General features: G+C 41.9%; 2 protein-coding genes across 2 annotated transcripts in view; one reads left to right on the forward strand and one right to left on the reverse strand.

Annotated features, from left to right (window-relative positions):
* The window catches only part of LOC124788809, a 334,614-nt gene that overhangs the window by 281,986 nt on the left and 27,874 nt on the right, over nucleotides 1-24,754 (reverse strand). The window contains 2 exon segments of the mRNA XM_047256089.1: nucleotides 5,930-6,124; nucleotides 19,842-19,991. Of these exon segments, the coding sequence (XP_047112045.1) occupies nucleotides 5,930-6,124; nucleotides 19,842-19,991 (345 nt within the window).
* Nucleotides 1-24,754, forward strand: part of LOC124788336 (para-nitrobenzyl esterase-like) — a 61,019-nt gene that overhangs the window by 7,786 nt on the left and 28,479 nt on the right. The window contains exons 3-5 of the mRNA XM_047255590.1: nucleotides 5,950-6,226; nucleotides 19,798-19,977; nucleotides 20,625-20,824. Of these exons, the coding sequence (XP_047111546.1) occupies nucleotides 5,950-6,226; nucleotides 19,798-19,977; nucleotides 20,625-20,824 (657 nt within the window). The remainder of the gene's footprint in view (nucleotides 1-5,949; nucleotides 6,227-19,797; nucleotides 19,978-20,624; nucleotides 20,825-24,754) is intronic.

Genomic DNA, 24,754 nt, shown 5'->3' on the forward strand with positions numbered 1-24,754 from the left:
AGCAGAAACGAAGGTTTAATATCGAATTACACAGTCTGTGTGCATAATTACTATCTGACCACTAAATGCACACGGTTGCTGTAAACAAGAGATGTGTTACTTTTACTGTAATTTCGTACAGTTCTATGTATGAAATAGGGTCTAAATGTGAGCATCACCAGTACTAAATATGTGGTAACTGGTTGAATAACTATAGTGGCAGTGTTCGATGAAGGGCTGAAACACGTAGTAGCCACTGACAAATGTAAATAACAGGAAAATTAGAATGGGTGTGAAACGGTACAGATAAATTAAATAAAGAATAAATTAGGGAAAGACGACTATAATAAACGAAATTTTCTAGATAGAGCACATACTGATATAAAACATGAACATATGAAACAAAACTTAGAAACATTATTAGACACGACACGTGATTTAGAAGCTTCTGCACAGAACTGAAAACTAAATCCAAAATCGCTACATCCATATACAGTTTTCTGGATACATTCGGCAATGATATCAAGAGAAATGAAAAAAATTAAGTAAGCAGAGACTGATGAACGTTTAAAAATCATTTCTCTGGTTAACTGTATTCTTCAAGCATGTGTAACATCCTGTTGTCCTAATTGTTTCGTTTAGAGTAATTTTGTCTTTGATTACTTTCCAAGGATGTCTCTCATAGCGTAAATGATAGGCAATTGGAGTTCTTTCAAGTCCTTGGATCGCTCTTCTACATGTGGTTCCAAAAGTTCAAGGCCTAATTCAGTGCAATAGAGGCAGTTACAATGATACGGGGGTATCAAAAGGACGCTAGAAGAAACGTTACAATGGTGTGTAATGGAATACAAGTCAAATGAAAGAAGAGAGAAAGAGGTGATCACCTACTACTTTCAGTCTGAGGATTCGGTTTTTAACCTTAGGAACCACAACGTATATTAGGTTACGTGGAACACCAACCATGGTCAAAATTTGCCCGTGTTACAGTAGCCAATATGTCTTGTAATAACTGTTTAAAATTCTTATGTTTGCAACGTCAGGTCATTTTGAAAGTGCTCAGTGACATTACACTAAAAAAAATTTGGGAACTTATAGCGTGCCCAAAATGAATAAATTGATATACTATTTTTCCCTGGTGCAATATATCAAGGGAATAGGTAAAAATTTAGATAATGAATATCTGCATAAACTAGAAACATAAGGCCCATACTCGAATATACAGGCTGTTCTAAATCTGTATACATTATTTCATTTAATAAATGAATAACATATTCTTATCCTTGAGGGAATATTTAAAATACAGAAATAAAAATGATTACTTAAATATAGGATAGATGTATTGAAAACTTTCAAGAAACACTTTTCATTCGGAGAAAATACTGTTGTGTACAGATAACATTCTCCAGCTGCACACAAAAGACTTAATATTGAACGACATTGAAGCAGATGACGACCACAGCTTCCACACATTAACTTGGCTTCTATTATGTGATTTCCGCTTCTCTGGTTAATTTTATTCCTCAAACATATGCAACATCTTGCTTTGCTAATTATTTCATTTAGAGTAATTTTATCTTTGCTTACTTTGCAAGGATGTCTCTCATAGCGTAAATGATAGGCTACTAGAGTTTTGTGAAGTCCTTGGACCGCTCTTCTACACATCTTTTTAAAAGTTCAAGGACTAATTCATGCAGATACAGTTTTTTGGCATTTGGTTTTCCTTCATCCCACTTAGGCACAGTGAGCAAGCGTTTGTTATAGCCATATCAAGCAGCCTATAGAAAACTGATAGTGGCCATCTCCTCGTAGCATTTTTACAGAGTATGTCCTAGCTATTTGTTTTATGGCAACCACGTCTCCTTTAGTGGAAGTGTAATTTACGTTTATGTGGGTTTTCATTTTTGGCTCATCAGCTTCTACGACTGCAGCACGTTGTGTAGACAACATCAACAGAATTTTCTTCAGTGTTTCCTTTACGGTGTGAGAGGTTACTGTTACTGGAGGCTTCTTAGTCAGTGGATCTGTGAATGCAAACTGGAGGGACATAGCTCTCTGAATGCTGTCGCCTTACGCTGTCGCGGTGTGTGTCTCCTGTTGGATTCGAGTGTCCCGACCAAGGTAATTTAGTAATCCACAGAAGTGTAGAAACCGTCAGTTGTGATGTAGCCTCTATTCTTTACCGGATGCACCAGTCGGCACACAGTCTGAAATGGACATCATCCAAAAGCAGGTCTACGGTTTTTTCGAGCATAAATTTCCGTTTCTATTGTGTAGGCCTTCAACTGTACTATCAACAATTTTAACAAGTATGCCATATTTCCCAGGTTTGTGTTTTAGGAAGACTTTAAATGGACAATGACTTCTGAAAAAACACAGCATTTTATCAGCTGCATTGTGAGGTCCGCTTCCGAAGTATTGTGGGAATTTTAAGTTCGGTTCCTCAAACACTTCACGCGGAGGTAGGAGTGTGTCACAAGTCTTTCTGCCTTGGTGTTCTTATCATCAAAACGAAGAATTTTCGAATGTTGGTAAGCTCGCCATACACAGAGTTAGTCAATATACGGCTCTTCTCAATACTTATTCCTTAAATCGGGTAATAAAATATTGGTGTCATCGTAGACTCCTATGAAAATTAAAATTACCGTCAAAGCATATATTTCAGAATCGGTAGTAGGTGATACATTTTTTTCGTTTAGCTTCTTCATTTATTTGGTCAAAAACTTTCCTATCAATTTTCGATGTGAATAACGTCATCAATGATTCGCAAGTGTTGATTACTTTTTCAGGAATAGTTAGTCCCAGACGTTCACGGACTATGTTGGCAGAATCCCTTTTATATTGCCTTGGAACCTCTGCAAGACAAACTCAATCAGAATTTGCATCTAATTTATTTCGAACATTTCCTACGTGGTTTGGTTCTTCATTGTCCTCTGTTTCTTCTTCATTTGAAACCTCTTCAATTTGTCTGGGATCCGATTCCTAGTCATTGAACTCTGATAATTCATCCTTCATTAAAAGGTCAACAAGAATCTCTGCCTCGTTGGAGCCTCTGTAACTCATTACAGAAAATCTACCTTACAAGAAACGCGTTCGCTCTACTGTGACAAACTCCTAATAATAATGATTTCTTCGTAAACGAAAATTAATCTCAACGATTAGATTCTCAACAATGCATCGAAAAACCCGTAGTAAAGGCTGCCACATGAAGTTTAGACTCAGTTAGGATATTACGGTCACAGGTAGTAGGGAAAATGGCAAAATATGCTTGTAAGCATAAAAATTCTGTTTATTGTTTACAATTTTTAAAATTTCAACCAGATAAATGTATAGTACAGTACTTTATAAGGCGAGAGGAATATGGCCACTAACATGGCAGCATAACTGTTCCAATTTTTCTAATAAAAGGAAAATGTACGGGCTGTTCTCGAGCAATAGAGGGGAACGGAAAAAGTGAATCAGAAGCATCAGTAAACATAGATTCCGGTAAAAACAGTAAAATTTGTTCTACCAGGAAGAAATATAAACGAGACGTTTGTGTGATAGATCCACGTAGTTCTTCCGCTTAAGGAAGCGCTCGGATCGAAATATTAAGACCCGTTTGGTGAGCAAGCAGTTTGAGGGAGGTGGGAGCTGCACCTTCTGCACTGCTCCACTACCAGCGGCTGTCAGGAGCAGCAGGACTTCCTTTCTTGTATTCATCAACAACTTTTAAGACAGAGCAAATCGCACAATACGTATGACTGGAGAGTGCACGGCGCTCGGTCTGCCACACCCGGGTATAATGTCGACGACTAGGACACGTGTAGCTGATTGTCTTCAGTACAAAAAAATGAATACTTTACTTGGTAACAAAGACGGTCGATACAAAAACCATTGAAAATTTTCCGTGGCAAGAGAAACGAGAAGCTATCACTCACGTCTTGTGACGTTAGTATCGTTCGTTTACTTTGTCATTCAGCTTTAGGCCGTAGCGTGTCCACACATACTACAACACTTTCTAACTTCGTGAACTTTCCATACGAAATAACTTGTTAGGCCGGTTTACACGTGACGTTGATATGTTTTGTTACGATAGTAAATTTCCCTTTCATTAGAATTAATACGTAATACTCTTTTTATTGCGTATATTAATACGATATATTTGCATCCCTTTTCAATATTAGTACTGGCCTGTCTGATTGTGAAAATGTTACTTGGATTTTCAAAGAGTGACCCGATCCTTTTTAGGCACGACCGGAATACGTGCGCTTCAATACATTCCCGGAAATTCTCACAGTCTGATAGTTAATTTCCGAGTGATACAGGTAAAAATACGACGACATGTGAGAACAGCATGGTCTACACCTCACAATCTATTCACTGTAATTCTCAGCCGGCCGGGGTGGCCAAGAAGTTCTATGCGCTTCAGTCTGGAACCGCGCGACCACTACGGTCGCAGGTTCGAATCCTGCCTCGGGCATGGATGTTGTGATGTCCTCAGGTTAGTTAGGTTTAAGTAATTTTAAGTTCTAGAGGACTGATGACTTCAGATGTTAAGTCCCATAGTGCTCAGAGCCATTTGAACCATTTTTTATAATTCTGAAAAGAGAATGGAAGGTCGTAGTCTAATTTAGGCATACAGTAACGTTAATCGATGTATTACTATGCTTTACGTATGTAGAGCAAAAATCAAACATTGATCTAATTAGTCATCACAATTTTCACTGAACGTGAGTAGACAGAAGTAACTATAAGTGACTTCACTAAAACACTACAAATTCTATAAGGCAGTTGTGAACAGACATTTGAAACTCTAACTACGCCTCCATGGCAACTTGCACGTATAGAGAAACATTACGTTTGCCGAAAATACTGTTCCTAACGGCATTTTCTACTTAAATTTGCAACATAATCACAACAACGCTGATATAAAATGGGTACTAATAGACTTGACAAACAGCACTAAAGAAGAATAAATTTATGACACTAATTTAAACACACCTATGAAAATAATAACTCCCGAAAAATACAACTTCCGTCATTCACTGAAAATTGTATTAACGAATCTTTTGATTACTAAGCAGTTCATGGTATTAATTTAAACTACTGATTGCCACTCTGAGTATATGATTTTAATCTTTGTTGCCTTTATGACACTGATGCACTAACAGGATATGATAAAGAAGCTTGTCGCAGGTGAAATGAAAGAATCATACAGTAGAAAAAACCTATAATATTTTGTGCATTCTGTTCAACCAAAGCATGTACTGATCCAGATCCATACCTGTACAAATTCTGCTAATTCGATTCCTGGAGGTGGTGCGAATCGGTGTCTTAGTTTAGTTATTGGTTCCCTCAGCAGATTTACGCTCTCCTATCGATTCACCTTGCAGGAAAATGATATGGAGCTTAGCCTGTCACTTTTCCAGGATACCAACACGTAAATTAAAACCATAGTTTCATACTGTTCTTTCGTAGTCCTTACGGCAGGCTAACCAGTGTCCATTAAAGTAACGCTTCATGCTTCCACTCTAGCATTTACCTCACTGGAACTGTTGGTAATTGGTTGGCACAAACCTCACCCAGTCCACGTTTTGCGTTAGAATTGCAATAACTGTCCATCTCAGAGTTTTCCCCTTGCTTTTCCAATCTAAGTTTGCGTATGTTTTTTATTATCGATCATCGCTATACATCGACCAACTAATCGAATTCCCAAAAAATTATTTACAGCTTTGGCAAAAGAGGTCTGTTAAAACGGTTGCTGTGAAATGAAAATGCCAGTTACAAAAGTTAACAACAAAGTCGAAAAATTACACACTATGCGTGTAACTTATGCTTGACAATGAACAGCAGTACGATATCCATCACGTACTTATATTGCGTGTAGACTGAAAAATATGGGTGCAATGTGCAGATAATCTGCAGTTCAACGCAACGTACTTTTACTTATTGTCAAACACCACTCACTTACCTGTGTTGTGGTGCCTACAGCCGCCGCTTGCAGCAAGTGGGTGGGATGGAGTCCGAGATGCCACCCAGTACGGCAGCGACTGCGTGCAGGCGACTGGCAGCGGCTCGGAGGACTGCCTCTACCTGAACGTGTACGTGCCTGGAGTGCCAGGGGAGGGTGCAGGGCTGCCCGTGATCGTGTGGGTGCACGGCGGAGCTTTTGTCAACGGCAGCGGATCCAACGTCACCAGCGGTCCAGATTTCCTCGTCTCTTATGGCGTCATCCTCGTAACCATCAACTATCGGCTGGGCCCACTTGGTAAGGACGCGTCCTCGGTCATTTGATATTACAGGAGGGTCAACTTACGTTGTCTTGCAGAAGTGGTACAAAGAGAGAGCTTAGTGAAAATGAGAGCAAGTCATTTTGCTTCGTTTGTCGAGCTGAAGTGAGTCTGGTGACTAATCCACGGGAATATGGGAATTCAGCGCTAATCATCCTTTGCCTGCTGCCAATATTTCGGCTGAAAACCGTCCAGATATCTTCGGAACGAGTCAGACAGACTGATGGTAAAGAGCTTCCTCCCACCTGATACAACGTTAGAGCAGGATAAGACAACGGAGGAAGTACGACAGAGATATGTAACACGTTGAAGCTTTTCTGAAAGACATTGTTTCACAAATTGTGTTCAACAGGATAAACTACCTCTCTCTGTTAAATACTGCCAGTATCAAATTCTGCATTCTCTCAAGATTAAAACAATCGTCACGAAAAGCTGCGTCATTCGTAGCTAGCGTAGGATTCCAATCGTCAATTCGTCTAGAGTTACACGTACGAATACGAATTGCTATTCCTAAACCAGTGAACCAATATTATAGATATATGCATAGTTCGATGCAAGCTTTTACGCTGTTCAAATTCGTACTTTCGAGTTAATTCTCATTTTAACAGGTTATTGGCTAATGATTATGAAAGGTAGTTTCAATCAGTCCGCCTCTAATATCATCAAGTATCTTTCTCTGCCTACATTTGCTCCTATGTTCCACGCCAGGCTGCGAACCTAAATTGTGTGTATTTATTCTCATCTTCATTACAATGGATAATCAGCCCAAAATGTACCCCAGCAGCAGCCTGGGAAGACAGTTGAATGTAATCTTTGATTCCAGCTCTTGTGGTGACAGTCTGCACGATTGGCGTTGGGTCGCCGACTTTAAAAATTTCAGCCAAAGAGCAGAGCGGAAAATTTTAGGCCTAAATCACAGGATGTTACCTCTCCCCTCTTCTCACTGGAGGAGACACCTGCTCTTACACGCAAACTGATCTTGGTGACTGGTGAGTGCGCTCCTAAAATGTCCGTTCGCGCTCTGTACACAGGGCTGAGGCATTTTAGATTTTTGATAGAACTTACCAGGTGGCGGACGAGACGACTCACAACAGTTGGTCGCTTCTCTGTGAACGAAGAATGTATGACGGGCTGTGTATGTACACATGTGAACAGTGATTTATGATTGGGAGTTTTTTCGATTTTGGGTTAGGATTCACTATAACGATTAAACTCCATCTTTAGGAGCGGGGTGGAATTCTCGTGAATGATGATCTCAGTGAATTTTTAAGTAAATTCAGATAGAACTGAACTGGGTCCTTAATCGGGGACGATTCACTTTATGTAACATATGGCCTGTTAACATCCCTGATTGTGTTCACTGTGAGTCACCAGTTGGCTTTGATGATTATTTTATCAATGGAAAAATTGCTTTCCATTACTCGACGAGTTTGAATCTTTGTGTGTGAGCACCTGTGCGTCCATGTTGCGCTTCCTTAATGCAATCAATCATCGCTGACTAATAAAATTTGATATATCATTATAGTTTGATCGTATGAAACCGTAGGATTAGTCTTTCTATATGTGCTCCATGTAAATGCAGTTTCATCAGTACGTTCCAACTCTTAAATAAATGTTCATTATGCAGCTACTTAGTTCGTTAAATTTCTCTAGAATATGCACATGCGCATGGTTACCCTCATACTGTAATCTGTAACGTCATGTAGCCAAGGGATGTTAAGTTCTTTTTCCTTAAGAAATTTATTCCATTTGACTATTGGTCATTTATTTTACATTTTTCAAAATCATGATTTCGGGTTTATGGCCTTTCTCAAGTGCATGTTGAACTGAAAATTAATAAAGCATATATATATATATATATATATATATATATATATATATATATATATATATATATATATATATATATATATATATATATATAAGTACCTTACAGTGCAGGGCATAGGGAAAAGAAGTTATTGAAAACATTACATTCTTGATGAAATATGTCTCACCTGTCTGTGACATGTCATCGTCTAAAAACCATATTTCTGGTTTTATGGGCCAGTCATATTACAGGATAACATAAGACTAAACAGTGGCATAGACCGTATCAAAGCGGTACTACTATATGACCCACACATTGTAATTTTCCATACTCAACAGTTTAAATATGACCATTTTAGTCGCAGAATACAGTTTCGATCTCAAAAGAATCGCGTGGTTACAGTATAAAATCGTAATTGACTCATTCGTGAAGACTTATATAAAAGATGTCACATCTGTATGACAACTTGCATAAGCCACGTTAAAAGGCGGGAAAGCCACAAAATCAGAAACTAGAAGATCTGGGGTCAGAGCTGCCCAATGGCATTCTGTCCACATTGCTCAAATACGAAGCCCCCACAATACAATACGACTTGAGGGCGAGTGAGAGGTGTTGAGGTGGCTGAGGGATGGAACAGATTGTGCATTTAAAACGATTCCATTTGTACTGTGTGTATGGGATATTACAGTATACCCGTGTAAGAGGCTGTTATCAACGTGTATTACAAGGACATGTAAAGCGTTTAGCTAAATAAATAATCACTTTCCTTTCCCTGGTAATACCTGTGGTAATGTAAAGATCATGTTGCTCGCGTCACTTCGGGTGTGGCGCCCGCGTAACACTCAGACACTTTTTTAACTTACGTTGACGCCAGTTGATGAACAGAAGTGACGAATGCACGTCACAGGAATATATTGGCTCTTAGAAACGCCGTAATTCATGTTATTGGCTTTTCACTGTGCACAATGCAAGCCATATTATGTCTCTTACATATGTTCAAATGGTTCAAATGGCTCTGAGCACTATGGGACTCAACTGCTGAGGTCATTAGTCCCCTAGAACTTAGAACTAGTTTAACCTAACTAACCTAAGGACATCACAAACATCCATGCCCGAGGCAGAATTCGAACCTGCGACCGTTGCGGTCTTGCGGTTCCAGACTGCAGCGCCTTTAACCGCACGGCCACTTCGGCCGGCTCTTATATATGTACTCAGAACCCAGCGCAGTAGGTGTCAGGTCAGAAACATATTGGTTTGAAGATGATGTTTCACTGACAGGTCGGACATATTTCAACGTATGATTGATATTTTCAAATGCATAATAAATTATTGTTCTTGTGCCCTGTATGATATGTATGCTTTATTAGTTTTCAGTTCAGCACGCGCTTTAGAATGGCTATAAATTTGAAATCATAAATTGCGTAAAATAAATGATTATTTAACAGTCAAATGAAGGAAACGTCTTTCACAAAATCCTACGAAGGAAAGCTTATTAAAGTGTAAACCCTGATCGTTTTTGGCGCTCACTAATCAAATTTCCTTTGTGCAGTTTCCCCTTTGGGATGGAAACTAAGCTGGTAGTCAATTAACATTCATAGAACTTCAGACGATGGGGCACTCAGGGCCGGTGTATATCATTAAGTACGGTATTTCAGCAACACACAGCTGTCAGCTACCCAGAGTATTTGGTATACGGAGAAAGGCAATCCCACCACAAATCACAAAACAGTGGCGTATGATGCTCTAGTTAGAACTCGGACTTCTATACTTACAGGCAAAATTGGCTCAAAATGGTTCAAATGGCTCTGAGCACTATGGGACTTAACATCTGTGATCATCAGTCCCCTAGAACTTAGAACTACTTAAACCTAAATAACCTAAGGACATCACACACATCCATGCCCGAGGCAGGATTCGAACCTGCGACAGTACCGATCACGCGGTTCCAGACTGAAGCGCCTAGAACCGCACGGCTACACCGGCCGGCGTACAGGCAAAATTGTTCAGCTCAAACTACTTTTAATTATTCAAAATTTAGTTCTAAAGTTGCGACATTTAATTTAATTAAAATTAATTTATTTTTTATAGCTGCTACATATGTTGTAAATCAAGTTTGGCTGTTTTCATACCTATTTTTAAGAGAAGTTTTATTTCCGATAGTTTCCGTGGTTTGGTTAACAACTTGCATTTCATTGGTTCATTATCAAAAAAAGTTAATAATTCCTTATTAATTAATGTTATACACCAAAAGCTCTATTTACTTAGTGTTGTTTTATCCTAATCTTAATAACGTATTGCATCGAATTTTGATTTTCAATATACATGGAATTCATGGATAGCTAATTAGTGAATAAACTTCAATTTGAGGTGTATTTTCTGGCTACGAGTTGCTCTCGTCTTCTGCAGTCGAATGCCTAGTTGCATGAAGAGCTCAACGTCTCTCTCACATAGTGTGACGACACCCCGCTGTGCTGTTCATTGTTCACAAGCTTTCTAAATTCCGTGTATGATTGAGTGGAGTCATAACTGATTTATCGAGTAGCTCTGGTACAGCAGTGACGTCACGTCTTATAACTCTCGCACAGGAAATCAGACTTGCGCTGCCGAAGGCCTGCTTGTGGTAGCTATCGTTCCACGTCCTGGTCCAGCTAGGCAGCGAGTTAGGACTCCTAATGTCAAATCGTACACTGTTTCGGAAATGTGTTCCTACAATTACATCCCTTTGAGTGGTTCGGAATTTTGTCCAGTTACAATTTTCTATGTAGCAGAATTATTTCACTAGCTATACAAGTGTTCCTTCTACGTTCAGTAGATAAGAATTATTTTTTTCCACTATTGATCATAGTTTTTTGCCAGTTTTTATTCTTGGTAATCAAGCCAAGTTACGTAGCTCGTCAATGTCCCGCAATGGCTATCCATCATTCTTCTACACTTTCTGCTATTTACTATGTCATAATCGAATTGTTTACTGGTCTCTTTGCAATTTATTTTTATGAATTTTTCTTTAATTTTTATAATAGCATTTTCGAAATACTAGTAGGAAACACTGTCGAGCAACTACAATATTGTGCAGCTCCATTCTTGGTATAAACGTTTGTTCTTAATCTTCTAGGTTCGTTTATTCACTGTCTTGCTCACCATATCACATGGGAACACAAGGCGCAGTTGAAGACCTATAACTGCAACAGGCGAACGATGTGATACGAAGGGAAGAACATACGATAGCAATACAGAAGGATTTGACTCAAATTTTCTAGACCAAGAAAACTGTTGACTTGGGTTTGAAGTATTATGAGTTAATCTGTCCTACTGAAATACACTCCTGGAAATGGAAAAAAGAACACATTGACAACGGTGTGTCAGACCCACCATACTTGCTCCGGACACTGCGAGAGGGCTGTACAAGCAATGATCACACGCACGGCACAGCGGACACACCAGGAACCGCGGTGTTGGCCGTCGAATGGCGCTAGCTGCGCAGCATTTGTGCACCGCCGCCGTCAGTGTCAGCCAGTTTGCCGTGGCATACGGAGCTCCATCGCAGTCTTTAACACTGGTAGCATGCCGCGACAGCGTGGACGTGAACCGTATGTGCAGTTGACGGACTTTGAGCGAGGGCGTATAGTGGGCATGCGGGAGGCCGGGTGGACGTACCGCCGAATTGCTCAACACGTGGGGCGTGAGGTCTCCACAGTACATCGATGTTGTCGCCAGTGGTCGGCGGAAGGTGCACGTGCCCGTCGACCTGGGACCGGACCGCAGCGACGCACGGATGCACGCCAAGACCGTAGGATCCTACGCAGTGCCGTAGGGGACCGCACCGCCACTTCCCAGCAAATTAGGGACACTGTTGCTCCTGGGGTATCGGCGAGGACCATTCGCAGCCGTCTCCATGAAGCTGGGCTACGGTCCCGCACACCGTTAGGCCGTCTTCCGCTCACGCCCCAACATCGTGCAGCCCGCCTCCAGTGGTGTCGCGACAGGCGTGAATGGAGGGACGAATGGAGACGTGTCGTCTTCAGCGATGAGAGTCGCTTCTGCCTTGGTGCCAATGATGGTCGTATGCGTATTTGGCGCCGTGCAGGTGAGCGCCACAATCAGGACTGCATACGACCGAGGCACACAGGGTCAACACCCGGCATCATGGTGTGGGGAGCGATCTCCTACACTGGCCGTACACCACTGGTGATCGTTGAGGGGACACTGAATAGTGCACGGTACATCCAAACCGTCATCGAACCCATCGTTCTACCATTCCTAGACCGGCAAGGGAACTTGCTGTTCCAACAGGACAATGCACGTCCGCATGTATCCCGTGCCACCCAACGTGCTCTAGAAGGTGTAAGTCAACTACCCTGGCCAGCAAGATCTCCGGATCTGTCCCCCATTGAGAATGTTTGGGACTGGATGAAGCGTCGTCTCACGCGGTCTGCATGTCCAGCACGAACGCTGGTCCAACTGAGGCGCCAGGTGGAAATGGCATGGCAAGCCGTTCCACAGGACTACATCCAGCATCTCTACGATCGTCTCCATGGGAGAATAGCAGCCTGCATTGCTGCGAAAGGTGGATATACACTGTACTAGTGCCGACATTGTGCATGCTCTGTTGCCTGTGTCTATGTGCCTGTGGTTCTGTCAGTGTGATCATGTGATGTATCTGACCCCAGGAATGTGTCAATAAAGTTTCCCCTTCCTGGGACAATGAATTCACGGTGTTCTTATTTCAATTTCCAGGAGAGCATTTTATGATAATGTGTATTTTTACGTCGAAAATGCTGTTTCATATCGTAACTAGTCCTGAATGAAGGGACGCGCGGGGTAGTCACGCGGTCTCAGGCGTCTTGTCACGGTCCGGGCGGCTGCCCCCGTCGGAGGTTCGAGTCCTCCCTCGGGCGTGGGTGTCCTTAGCGGAAGTTAGTTTAAGATAAATTAAATAGTGTGTAAGCTTAGAGACCGATGACCCCAGTAGATTGTTCCCGTAAGTCCTTACCACAGCTCTCCAATTTCCTGAATGAACCACGAGCACTAAAAGCAGGTCATGGTAAAAACATGAATTTATTCGGTTCTTTCTGACAAGGCTTGATCCTTGTTTCCGACCCCTGTCTGTTAGAATCTTTCTACGACCACTACACCTGCGTGATGTATATGGTTGTGAATAGAACAACGCTATATATAGATACATTGGGTACTCCGCGGTGGTAGGTCAACTAAACAAGCAACTCCATTCACGGTATGTTCATGGGCATGTCCACACAAAATAGTTCATCCCTGCCATTTTGTCTCTGCGCCGAACCATCTTCCTGCCAGATTCTTTACACACCATTCCACTAGTATGATTTAGTTCAGCGGTGGAGGGGAACATGAATCTCCTGTTACCAGTTTTACACCGACTACAACGCTACAAAATGAGTGCATGCTATTTTTCGGGAGTTGGCCAACTTTTTGACCGGTGAGGTTATATACTAACTATTTCTTTAGAAATAAGATCAAAGTTTTCCTCGAATCTCTTGCTGTCCCCTGTTTTCCATATTTAGGACGCTATATGCGAAAACGGTACCACTACTGTTTGTCTAAATAGTATTTCGGGTGGATGGGGGGGGGGGGGGTTATAAATCGGACGCTCCAGGTTAATGAGTTGCATGCAAACAGGCATCACGGAAAATATGCATTCCAGGTCCATAGGATTGGTTATCTCCGACTTTTGCAAACTCCTCCTCCTCTTCACTATAGCTTGTATTTCTAGGCTATTTACAGCTCTGTCAGCAGCCCTAAGACGTTCCTTGTCGAAAGCAAGCATCATTCGTACCATGTTGAAACCTTTCTTCATTCCCATATTTCTAAATGTTTTGCGCCTTACAATGCTGCCACCACTGAAAGTAGTAACAGCAGCATAAACACCGAAGTGAAGTGTTTCTATTCCAACAAACACAGCCTTGGGTATCCTCCACCATGTAATACTACTGGGGTTTCGAATCTTTACATGAACACACTTTTTCAACAGTTAAGGTGCTGTTAAGTCTCTGAAAATTGGTTTCATCACCTCCATTACCGCATCAGACAGACTATGTTTATGAGTGTATACTTCACCAGCTGGAAAACCCTTGTTGTACTTACAACCAACTGTTTTCTCCTTTTGAACACAAGTAATGATAGAAACCTTCATCGGTTGAAAAAGTACGAAAAAAAGAGCGTTAACAGGCTTCTACATTCCGTCGACACTGTGTGTGTTTTTCCTAATAGTTGTTCTGTATTTTATCAGTTACACTGACAGTTAACCTTTCCTTCCCATCCAACCCTTTACCATCACTGAGTGTCTTTTTTTTTTTTTTTTTTTTTTTTTTTTTTTTTTTTTTTTTTGCACAAAGCTTTCTGTCACCAAAGTCGTGATGCCATTCGTTTCTGTACGTGTCCAATGCACTCAAATTTTTGCACTGCCACATCATCACCACAGGGCTTCCGATCTTGAATATGTCCGAAACTTCTAGAATCACCGTCACCAAGGTAATTCACACATCACACTTTATCACACGCAACAGAACGTTGAAGTATACTAGAAACACCAGCCATTTTCGCTCCTCCATTACTGCCACTGCAGTTAGCTATGCAATTATTTTCATGTTTACCTTTATTTTTCTGTGGACACCTACAATATTTAGATATTACTGCTGCATCTAAACTTTCCCTGTATATATACTGGTGGCAGATACTACGCCGTGAAGAGATGTGTGTCCCCGTTTATGCCAGGTAGATCGAATGCTGCGGTCAAGTCTCCATTACAGCCGTTTTCTATTACTGCCTCTTCCACAGCTTCCTTCATAGATTCTATACAGACATCTTCTACATTAGACCCTATCAATCTATTATAGTTCCCAAACAATGTTCGGGGATTTGGAAGATTCATCATGGCACAGAAAACCGCATCTACGGTAGCAACCTTACTAATTGTATGCAAGGCATAAAAAATCTAATATTGTGTTCATAGATTTGCTACAATTTTCTTCAGTTGGAGATACTGCAACACTATCCCAAAAGCTGTCATGTATGAACATTTCTCCCACTTCAGTTCCATTTCACTGGCTGGTCCTATGTGATTTGTTATAGACTGTTCCAGATCGACTTCACCACACTAAATACATCTTATACAATTAGTAAACATTCCTTTAAGAACTGATATACCAGATATTTCATTCACATCCGATTCGCCCATAAGACATTCATACTTTTCACTAACTGAACCAAGCCTCCTCTGCGAAGCACTTTTTTTTCACTTTCATTGCAATGGGCGGGAGTACCAGCAAATTTAGGTTCACACAGTTGGTTATCGTCTGTATTGTTGACGCTAATAATGCCTACCTTTGACTTTCCAACATTTCTCCTTTTCTTAAAAGTCTTCACAAGATTTCTAGTCGCTTTACGTTAACGCATGATTATCCTTCAATAAAACAGAGATTTCAATGAACACAATTCACTACGAATATTTTCAGGATAACACATGAGTAAATAAACATAAAACACACGACAATCCGCGCAGTCCGGAACCGTGCGACTGCTACGGTCGCAGGTTCGAATCCTGCCTCGGGCATGGATGTGTGTGATGTCCTTAGGTTAGTTCGGTTTAGGTAGTTCTAAGTTCTAGGGGACTGATGACCACGGCAGTTGAGTCCCATAGTGCTCAGAGCCATTTGAACCATTTGAACATGACAACAGAACGAGCGAGGTGTATCAATCTATCACAGGTTAGCCACAATACTTATTTTGTAACACTTATTTTCTCCCACATAGCTAAAATGCACATAAGGATCATATAGATTCATGACTACAACGTTTGACAGCAGTTCAACAGTGCGACAGTGGGTCACGCACATGCAGAATATTTTTCAAAAACACTTTTAAAATAGGTGTAGTTTGCTGAACCGAATAAATGATATATAAACTGAAAGGAGAAAGTCTGTAGATTTTCAAAATGCAGAAAAGTAAAAATTGGACATTTCATGATTTTGAACCTTTCCGCAGCCCCTTAACATTCAGTCTACTCTTCATCGGTACTAAATTCTGATCTGGGCCATACCTGCTCCTGGGTACGCCTTACAATTCAGTATCTGATTTCAGAATCTCTGGCCGGCCATGATGCAGTCTGACTGAAAGCTTATAGTAACTCCCGGTCCTTATAGTAACTCCCGGTTTTTTCAAAGTATAACTTTCCGTCTTGTGATTCTTGTACCGAATATTCTCTATTGGTCTTTCTCCTCTCTCGTTACTACTACCAAATCCATTTTGTCCCGTAACCCTTTCTTCTACTCTTTCCCACACAACCGCATTCCAACCCTCCATGGCTATGAGATTTTCCTCTCATTTTATGTACTGAATTACCCTTTCGATATCCTCCTAGATTTTGTCTATCCATTAATCCTGTGCTGCTTGCGATGTAGCATTTTTACCTGAACTATTGTTGTCGCTGTTGGTTTCCTATATATTAAGAACAATATCATTTCTGAACTTCTAGTAGTAACTCATACTCTGCACTACCTTCTAATTCATAACGAATCCTATCTTCTCGTTGTACCATTACCTGCAGCTGTTGATATTACGCTTTACTGTTTGATCACAAATCCTTTTCTTCTTGAGGTGATTGGAAAAGAGCACAGGTAGTCCCAGTCTTCAAGAAGGGTCGTCGAGCAGATGCACAAAACTATAGACCTATATCTCTGACGTCGATCTGTTGTAGAATTTTAGAACATGTTTTTTGCTCGAGTATCATGTCGTTTTTGGAAACCCAGAATCTACTATGTAGGAATGAACATGGATTCAGGAAACAGCGATCGTGTGAGACCCAACTCGCTTTATTTGTTCATGAGACCCAGAAAATATTAGATACAGGCTCCCAGGTAGATGCTATTTTTCTTGACTTCCGGAAGGCGTTCGATGCAGTTCCGCACTGTCGCCTGATAAACTAAGTAAGAGCCTACGGAATATCAGACCAGCTGTGTGGGTGGATTGAAGAGTTTTTAGCAAACAGAACACAGCATGTTGTTCTCAATGGAGAGACGTCTACAGACGTTAAAGTAACCTCTGGCGTGCCACAGGGGAGTGTTATGGGACCATTGCTTTTCACAATATATATAAATGACCTAGTAGATGGTGTCGGAAGTTCCATGCGGCTTTTCGCGGATGATGCTGTAGTATACAGAGAAGTTGCAGCATTAGAAAATTGTAGCGAAATGCAGGAAGATCTGCAGCGGATAGGCACTTGGTGCAGGGAGTGGCAACTGACCCTTAACATAGACAAATGTAATGTATTGCGAATACATAGAAAGAAGGATCCTTTATTGTATGATTATATGATAGCGGAAAAAACACTGGTAGCAGTTACTTCTGTAAAATATCTGGGAGTATGCGTGCGGAACGATCTGAAGTTGAATGATCATATAAAATTAATTGTTGGTAAGGCGGGTACCAGGTTGAGATTCATTGGGAGAGTCCTTCGAAAACGTAGTCCATCAACAAAGGAGGTGGCTTACAAAACACTCGTTCGACCTAGACTTGAGTATTGCTCATCAGTGTGGGATCCGTACCAGATCGGGTTGACGGAGGAGTTAGAGAAGATCCAAAGAAGAGCGGCGTGTTTCGTCACAGGGTTATTTGGTAACCGTGATAGCGTTACGGAGATGTTTAGCAAACTCAAGTGGCAGACTCTGCAAGAGAGGCGCTCTGCATCGCGGTGTAGCTTGCTCGCCAGGTTTCGAGAGGGTGCGTTTCTGGATGAGGTATCGAATATATTGCTTCCCCCTACTTATACCTCCAGAGGAGATCACGAATGTAAAATTAGAGAGATTAGAGCGCGCACGGAGGCTTTCAGACAGTCGTTCTTCCCGCGAACCATACGCGACTGGAACAGGAAAGGGAGGTAATGACAGTGGCACGTAAAGTGCCCTCCGCCACACACCGTTGGGGAACTTGCGGAGTATAAATGTAGATGTAGATGTAGATTTTAGTTGTGACTATTAAATGAAACAAGCATTACAATGGGTTCAATTTCTTTCAGTAAAAAAGAATTGTTAAACAAGTGTTGCCTGCAGCAACATTATATCACAAAAACATAGATAAATATATGGCCACCTGTGGCAACATTAAATCCTTGGAATATCTGACATGCTTAGAATCAGGCATGAAGAAGTGGATGTTGCAGGGCTAATAGAAACAGATAGTACTAGAGGAGGAAATACGGGCCAAGTATGGACGAAGTTAAAATCAAACTGCTGAATACCATAGAAATGCAAGCCTTCCTAATCAAGCTTGAAGTAACCAGATTACGAAACCTTACACCTCATCTCGCACCTGCGGCGTGATCTTACCATAATATTGCAAGTGGTCGCGGAAGTGGCTGCAGCATCTATCATTGGTGGAACCAACGACCCTTGCCAGTTTCTAAGAACCCAGTGTATCACCTCAGGTGACTCCACGGTGGCTACCAGCATTTATATCGGTGGTGGAGACTCGGCACCTTGAGCTTCATCTGACTTCCAATCTAATGACAATTAAAAGAAAACCTCGCTTTGCCACATCTTTCGTCTCTCACTGAATTGTAATTTGCTTACCTGCAGATCTTCTACGTATCTATGAATCGAAGTGCTCCTTACAGGTGTTTTCATCACCTGCTGATTAGCCAATGACTTGTATCCTACCACTATCTACCGTACAAGCCGCAACACTCTGTTTCTTCGGCAAATAAGGTTTTCCGGTATTTTTTTCTGATCTATAATTTATTTGTGTCAGCTAATACTGGCATGTTTCACATCGAATGAACATTGATTTTTGCAAAGTAAAAGCGTCCATTGTTCTCTCACGATTTTGACAGCCCAGAGCTGAGCACCTGCAACCATCTTTGACTTACTTATTGCTAGTTTTTTGTGCTTTTCTGGGGAAACGCCCAGCTTTCTTCATTTTCAGCGCAAAGGTGATTGTCCACTAAAGTGGCGAGTCTCCTCATTCTATTTCCTGGCCATAAAATGTTACTGCCAAGCGTTTTCTCTATGGGACATAGTATTTGTGGCCTGATTTCACACTGTGGTTATGTTCAGTAAAAATTGTTCATTCCCCCTCATGGGCGTCCGAGAATCTGTCGCTGTCTGTGGTACTCTATTACAGCTTCTAATGGGTTCACGTTCCTTCTGATCACTCAGACTGCTCCCGACGCTTTCCCACAGCTTCAATGTATACAGATACGCGTATATTAAGAGTAGGAGAATCAAAAGACTACATTAGCCATTTACTGAAAATCGTTGCTACTGTGGCGTATTTTTTGTCGACGTAATTGAAGTGTTTCGGTACTGATTGGCATAAATTGTGAAACTGCTTCCGAAAGACCTCTCCACAGTGTCACTGAAGATACCTCATCGACTTCTCCTGGCGTCGTCTTTGTCTTCCACACTACGCTCCTCGCAGCTCGTCGCTGAAATGTTACTTGCTATAATAACTAAATTTAATTGGATTCCCCTTATTACTCTTTGGCATTGTTGAGCGATTGCAGTCTGAGTAGATGTCGAAAAACTTGAAATCTGATATGTCTTACTCGGAGACATGAAGAATTAAGATCCAATGTTTATTTCGCTTTCCGGAACATCTCACAATAAACTATTCACAGACAACATCTGTATGTACCCTTATAAGGCCTTTATTTTGTTTAGGTGTTTGAAATGGTTTTCGGATATCGTAGCAGAGACAGTTGTGTACGACCTGCAGGATTCCTGAGCACGGGGGACTCTGCGGCCCTGGGGAACGCCGGCCTGAAGGACCAGCGGCTGGCCCTGGTGTGGGTGCAGAGCAACATCGCTAGCTTCGGGGGAGACCCGCAGCGCGTGACGCTGCAGGGGCAGAGCGCGGGCGCCGGCGCCGCCTCCCTGCACCTCGTCGCGTCGCCGGGTCAGTGGCGCCGCCTGCAGACGCTCACATCACACCTCACGCGCCCTTTGCGTCTCCACAGGCGCTGCTTCTAATAACGGGTCTATTACGTATTTTATAGGGACATCGCTTTTTGACAGGAATCACATGTCAAGTACATTACGAAAATATATGTTTTGGCAGAGTCCTCATGCACTGGATTCATTACAATAACTGAAATATTTCCTAGCTGTTTATTCAGCAGAAAAACATTGTCTAAAATTTCAGTCAAATGCAAAAATCTTTCATTTTGTCTTCCCTGGCTGTGAAATATCTTGTTCATCACAGATAAGTTGACTAATATTACCATTCTCGCTGACCAGCTTTTAAATGCTTCTATCAAGTACAGGGTAGTTATAATTAAACTTTCGGTACTTCAGAGGGCTCCCACGATAAAAGAGTGATCGTAGGACAACGTAAATACGTGGGAACCTTTGTAAGAACGTAGGGATGACGTATAACTAGTAAATCTTTGAAAGGAAAGGAATGGTAATATTTCTCAATTCTGTCATGCGCTCTTAGGTCTTTTGATGATAGTCAGGCTACAACAACATGTAGTATTAATAAGCAGACTTACAACATCGGAACGGGCAAATTCGTATTCACTGGCATTTGTCATTTTGGTGTAGGTCTGTTTTCGCAAGCGATCATCGAGAGCGGCACCTTTGCCTCCTCCATGACTATAGAACGGAACCCTCGCTACCACGCCTTCAAGCTGGGCGCCGTCCTCGGCTTCGAGACGGAGGACTCCCAGCAGCTGGTGGACTTCCTGCGGTCCGTGAACGCCACCGACCTGCTGGTGGACAAGTCGCTACTTAGCACAGACGAGGTCAGCTACCAGACTGTGAACTTCTTCTGCTCTGGAAACTATTTCCAAATAGTTCAGCACATTTTAATGCTTGCTTTATCAATTAGGAGGACCGATGGAAACGACAATATAAACATTATTGATGATTTCTGTTTTATATTCACAGCAACATGGCATAACGCTAATAAAACAGGATTTACAAAGAAACTTTATCACGGCCATGAAAAATTGCAGTGGTAATATTGTACTAAATCATCAGTATGACTACTTATTAGCGTAAAAGTAGTAAAACCATAACTTAGTACATAAAAAAACAGGTACGTAGTTTCGGGCAACGCTGTTTAATGCACACATAAACCTTATACCAAAAACAGGACGTATAAGGCAAATCGTACGATTCGTTAACCACGTGCAGTATAATTATCCTTTATTATAAAACTTTTTGGAAATGCGGTAATACGTACTATTGGCAGATAGCATGCAAGTAAACTAGATATGGTACACAGTTAAGTGCAATAATTACAGTCTTCCAGAGTAGCGTGAGGTTACATAGAATAGGTAAAATCACCAGTGTGGTTGTGGCCGAGCGGTTCTAGGCGCTTCAGTCCGGAACCGCGCTGGTGCTATGGTCGCAGGTTCCAATCCTGCCTCGGGCATTGATGTGTGTAATGTCCTTAAGTTAGTTAGGTTCAAGTTGTTCTAAGTTTAGGGGACTGATGAACTCAAATGTTAAGTCCCATAGTGCTCAGAGCCATTTGAACCAGCACTAGTGTGTAATAACAGCATTACATGAGAGTACAAGATCATCGAAATTAAGTTTTGAACCTCATACAAACAGTATTTTATTTTGATTTTCATTTACTTATTTAGCCTGTTCTATTAAGCCGCTTTAACATTGGACCAGGGTTTCACACATAACAGTACTTTTTTCACATGAAAGTTACTTAAGAAATACCCCTTTTAATATGACAAATAGCATTAAAATGATGTGACTGTCTATAATAATAAAGCGAGTAAATAATTTTGACTATGGACTATCAAAGTTAATGCTGACAGTACTTGTGCTACGGCTGCTGATACTCCTAATAGTGATAACAGTAATATTAATAAATGTGCTGAAATGACATTAATGACAATAATGATAGTGGCAGAGAACGTCTTCCTCGAAAGTTTGAGAGCGATCTGTGACAGAGAGCTACGTTCCAGGCTTAAAGTGAATGTCACAGTGCAGTGAGCTACAGTTTTTGGGCCGAAGGCTCTGGAACCCGTAGGTATGGGTGAAGGGGGAGGGCAAGAAAGACTAAATTTTTATTTATCTAGTGAGATACTACCACACAGGAGTGGGAGAAGAATACGGAAAATCGAGAGAAATGCATGTTTAAATATAAATGCGGATCCTAGACAAGCCTGCAGGTTGCGCTGTTGTATTTGACCACGAGCGGTACCTGTTCAATGTCCTCAGCATGCTGCTAACGTCAGTCGGGGTCAGAACACTGTTCTGTATAGTTGTGAGTGCGTTATGACGAAACTAAATGAGGTGGTATTTGGGCAAATTGTTCCTGCTCGAGTGGCGAGTGCTTCCGTAACCAAGAGAGGTGAAGTGTTTGGCAGAGGCATTGAGAGCTGGTATCTCAGGATGGGGCAGGATAAGGTTACGATTGTGGACGGGGCCGTAATCAGTTACTCTCGGTTGCACAACAAATATGTAAACACAATTTAGTGCCGAAGGCCACCAACAATAACATCAAACAACAAACAGCTCAAGGCCTGAATTAGAAGTCAGAAGAACAATTACAAATAGCACATATGAAGATAAACACTTCGTTTTAGAACAAACTGTAACTCGGCTGAAGGCCTTATTATAAAAGAAGTGGAATTATTACTCCGCTGAAGGCCACAAACAATTTCAAATAACAAATGGCTGAAGGCTTGAATTAGAAGTCAGAAGAAAAATTCCTAATAGCACACATTTCGACAAATACTTTGCTTTTGAAACAAGTTTTCTTATAAAAAATACTTATAGTAACACGGCTGAAGGCCTTATTATGAAAGAAGTGAAATTATTGCTTGGATGAAGGCCACACACAACGTCAAATCACAAACGGCTGAAGGCCTGAATTACAAGTCAGAAGAACAATTCCAAATAGCATTTTTAAAATAAATACCTTGCTTTTAGAACAAGTTTGGTTAAAAATAGTTACTGTAACGCGGCTGAAGGCCTTATCACGAAAGAAATTAAATTGTTGCTCGGATGAAGGCCACACCAACAATAATTATAACATTACAAATATCCTTAAAACAAGCATTATAAACTAAGGAATCAGGCAAGTTGGTTCACAGCAAGTCTTCCAAGGGTCGGCCTGTGAAGGTAACTCAAACCGAACATAAGGTGAGACTCGCAGCCAAGAATTGTATTCACGTAACAGGCTGGCAACTCAAACTAGGGGCAGCTTAAGCGCCGACCTACCGACTAACCAATCTGCCTAACGTCCGATCACCGGTACAACGATGGAATATTTTTAGGCAAGGGCGAAGAGATAGACAGCACTACGTCTTCAGAAAACACACAAGGCCGAAGGAAATACTAGAACCAAGGTAGGCCTCCCCCCCCCCCCCCAAAAAAAAAAAAAAGTGAACAGTGGAACTACACGCCGTGTCGAACAGCATCACCACGACGAGGGAAGGTACACTGCCGGAAAGTAGGCTAACCTACAGGACAGGTACCTGGGGTGTTAGCGGCCACAAGGCACAAAATACCTTGCACTTCACTAATAAGAACAATACTAAATTCAAAGATGAATAACAAATAGAGAAAGACGGCTGCAATACTTCACCGCCTCGAAGCACTTCACTCGTTGCCGCCAGGCTCAGGGGCCCTGGGATCAATAACCCGCCGACCAAAAGGCGAGATCTCAGAATAGTCGAGGTTGCATTAGCAGTTAACTCTTCACTTAACTTAAACATCCTGGGTATGGAGTGCAACGAATTCGTCGCCCTCGCAGCTACTCCTCCTGCTCGCTGCTGCGCCCCCAACCGACCTGACGCCCGTTCGCCACTCCCCATCTCCAAATCCAGCACGCAGGCAGCATTAAAATAACTGCTCATTCAAAAGCACAAGATACACACGGATCCGGGAAAACAATTCCATCAACAACTTACAATACTAAAACCAGCCACTGTGAAGCAACACGGATGAATTATAAGTCGGCACAAACACAGAGAAGGCAGAAGCGGTCGGAAGACCAAATGCACGTCGTCCGCTGCGACGGCCGACCGAACGACCAACCGTCAGTCGCCCCCACTTAAGTGAAAGTTCCCAGTATAAATCGTCGACTGACAATTACTGCCATGAGGTCACTTCTACTGGTAGACACGCACACAAAAGTGAAAGTTGCACTACTCGAATGTCACGGTCCATTCAACTAAAACTCGCTGAATCCGATCCTTGGCGTGGTGGTGCACTCTCGCAACCACATCGTTCCGTCGGACAGTGCATGTGTGTCGCCAGCGGTCGGGAGAGTACTGGCTGTCCAGAGCTCACTGCTGCTCCGTCCCAACTCCCCTAGCTCGATGCATGACGACCCGGAAAAACTAGAGGCCGCTCGCAACATGGTATCACAATACGCGCTATTGATAAGCTGCTGCTGCTGCTGCCACTCACGGAGAGATCTGGCGAGCAAACATAGTGGCGCTAGTTAACACAATAAGAAAACGAGACGCCTCTATCGCTATTACAAGATGCCAAGCTATGAACGACATCAACGCGAGCCGCACACGGCTCACGCAATATAACAATAACTTTAAGACGCACCGTACCGAATATTTATGCAGCATACAGCAAGAGCGGAAGAATATCGTCCGATAAGTCACAACGCGAACGAAAGTGTGTGTTGAGTGATTGTGACAGACTGTCATTGAAGTCTATTGTGACGAAAAATAACAGCTGAAAAA

This window comes from Schistocerca piceifrons, chromosome 3, assembly GCF_021461385.2.
Source record: "Schistocerca piceifrons isolate TAMUIC-IGC-003096 chromosome 3, iqSchPice1.1, whole genome shotgun sequence".
NCBI lineage: Eukaryota > Metazoa > Arthropoda > Insecta > Orthoptera > Acrididae > Schistocerca > Schistocerca piceifrons.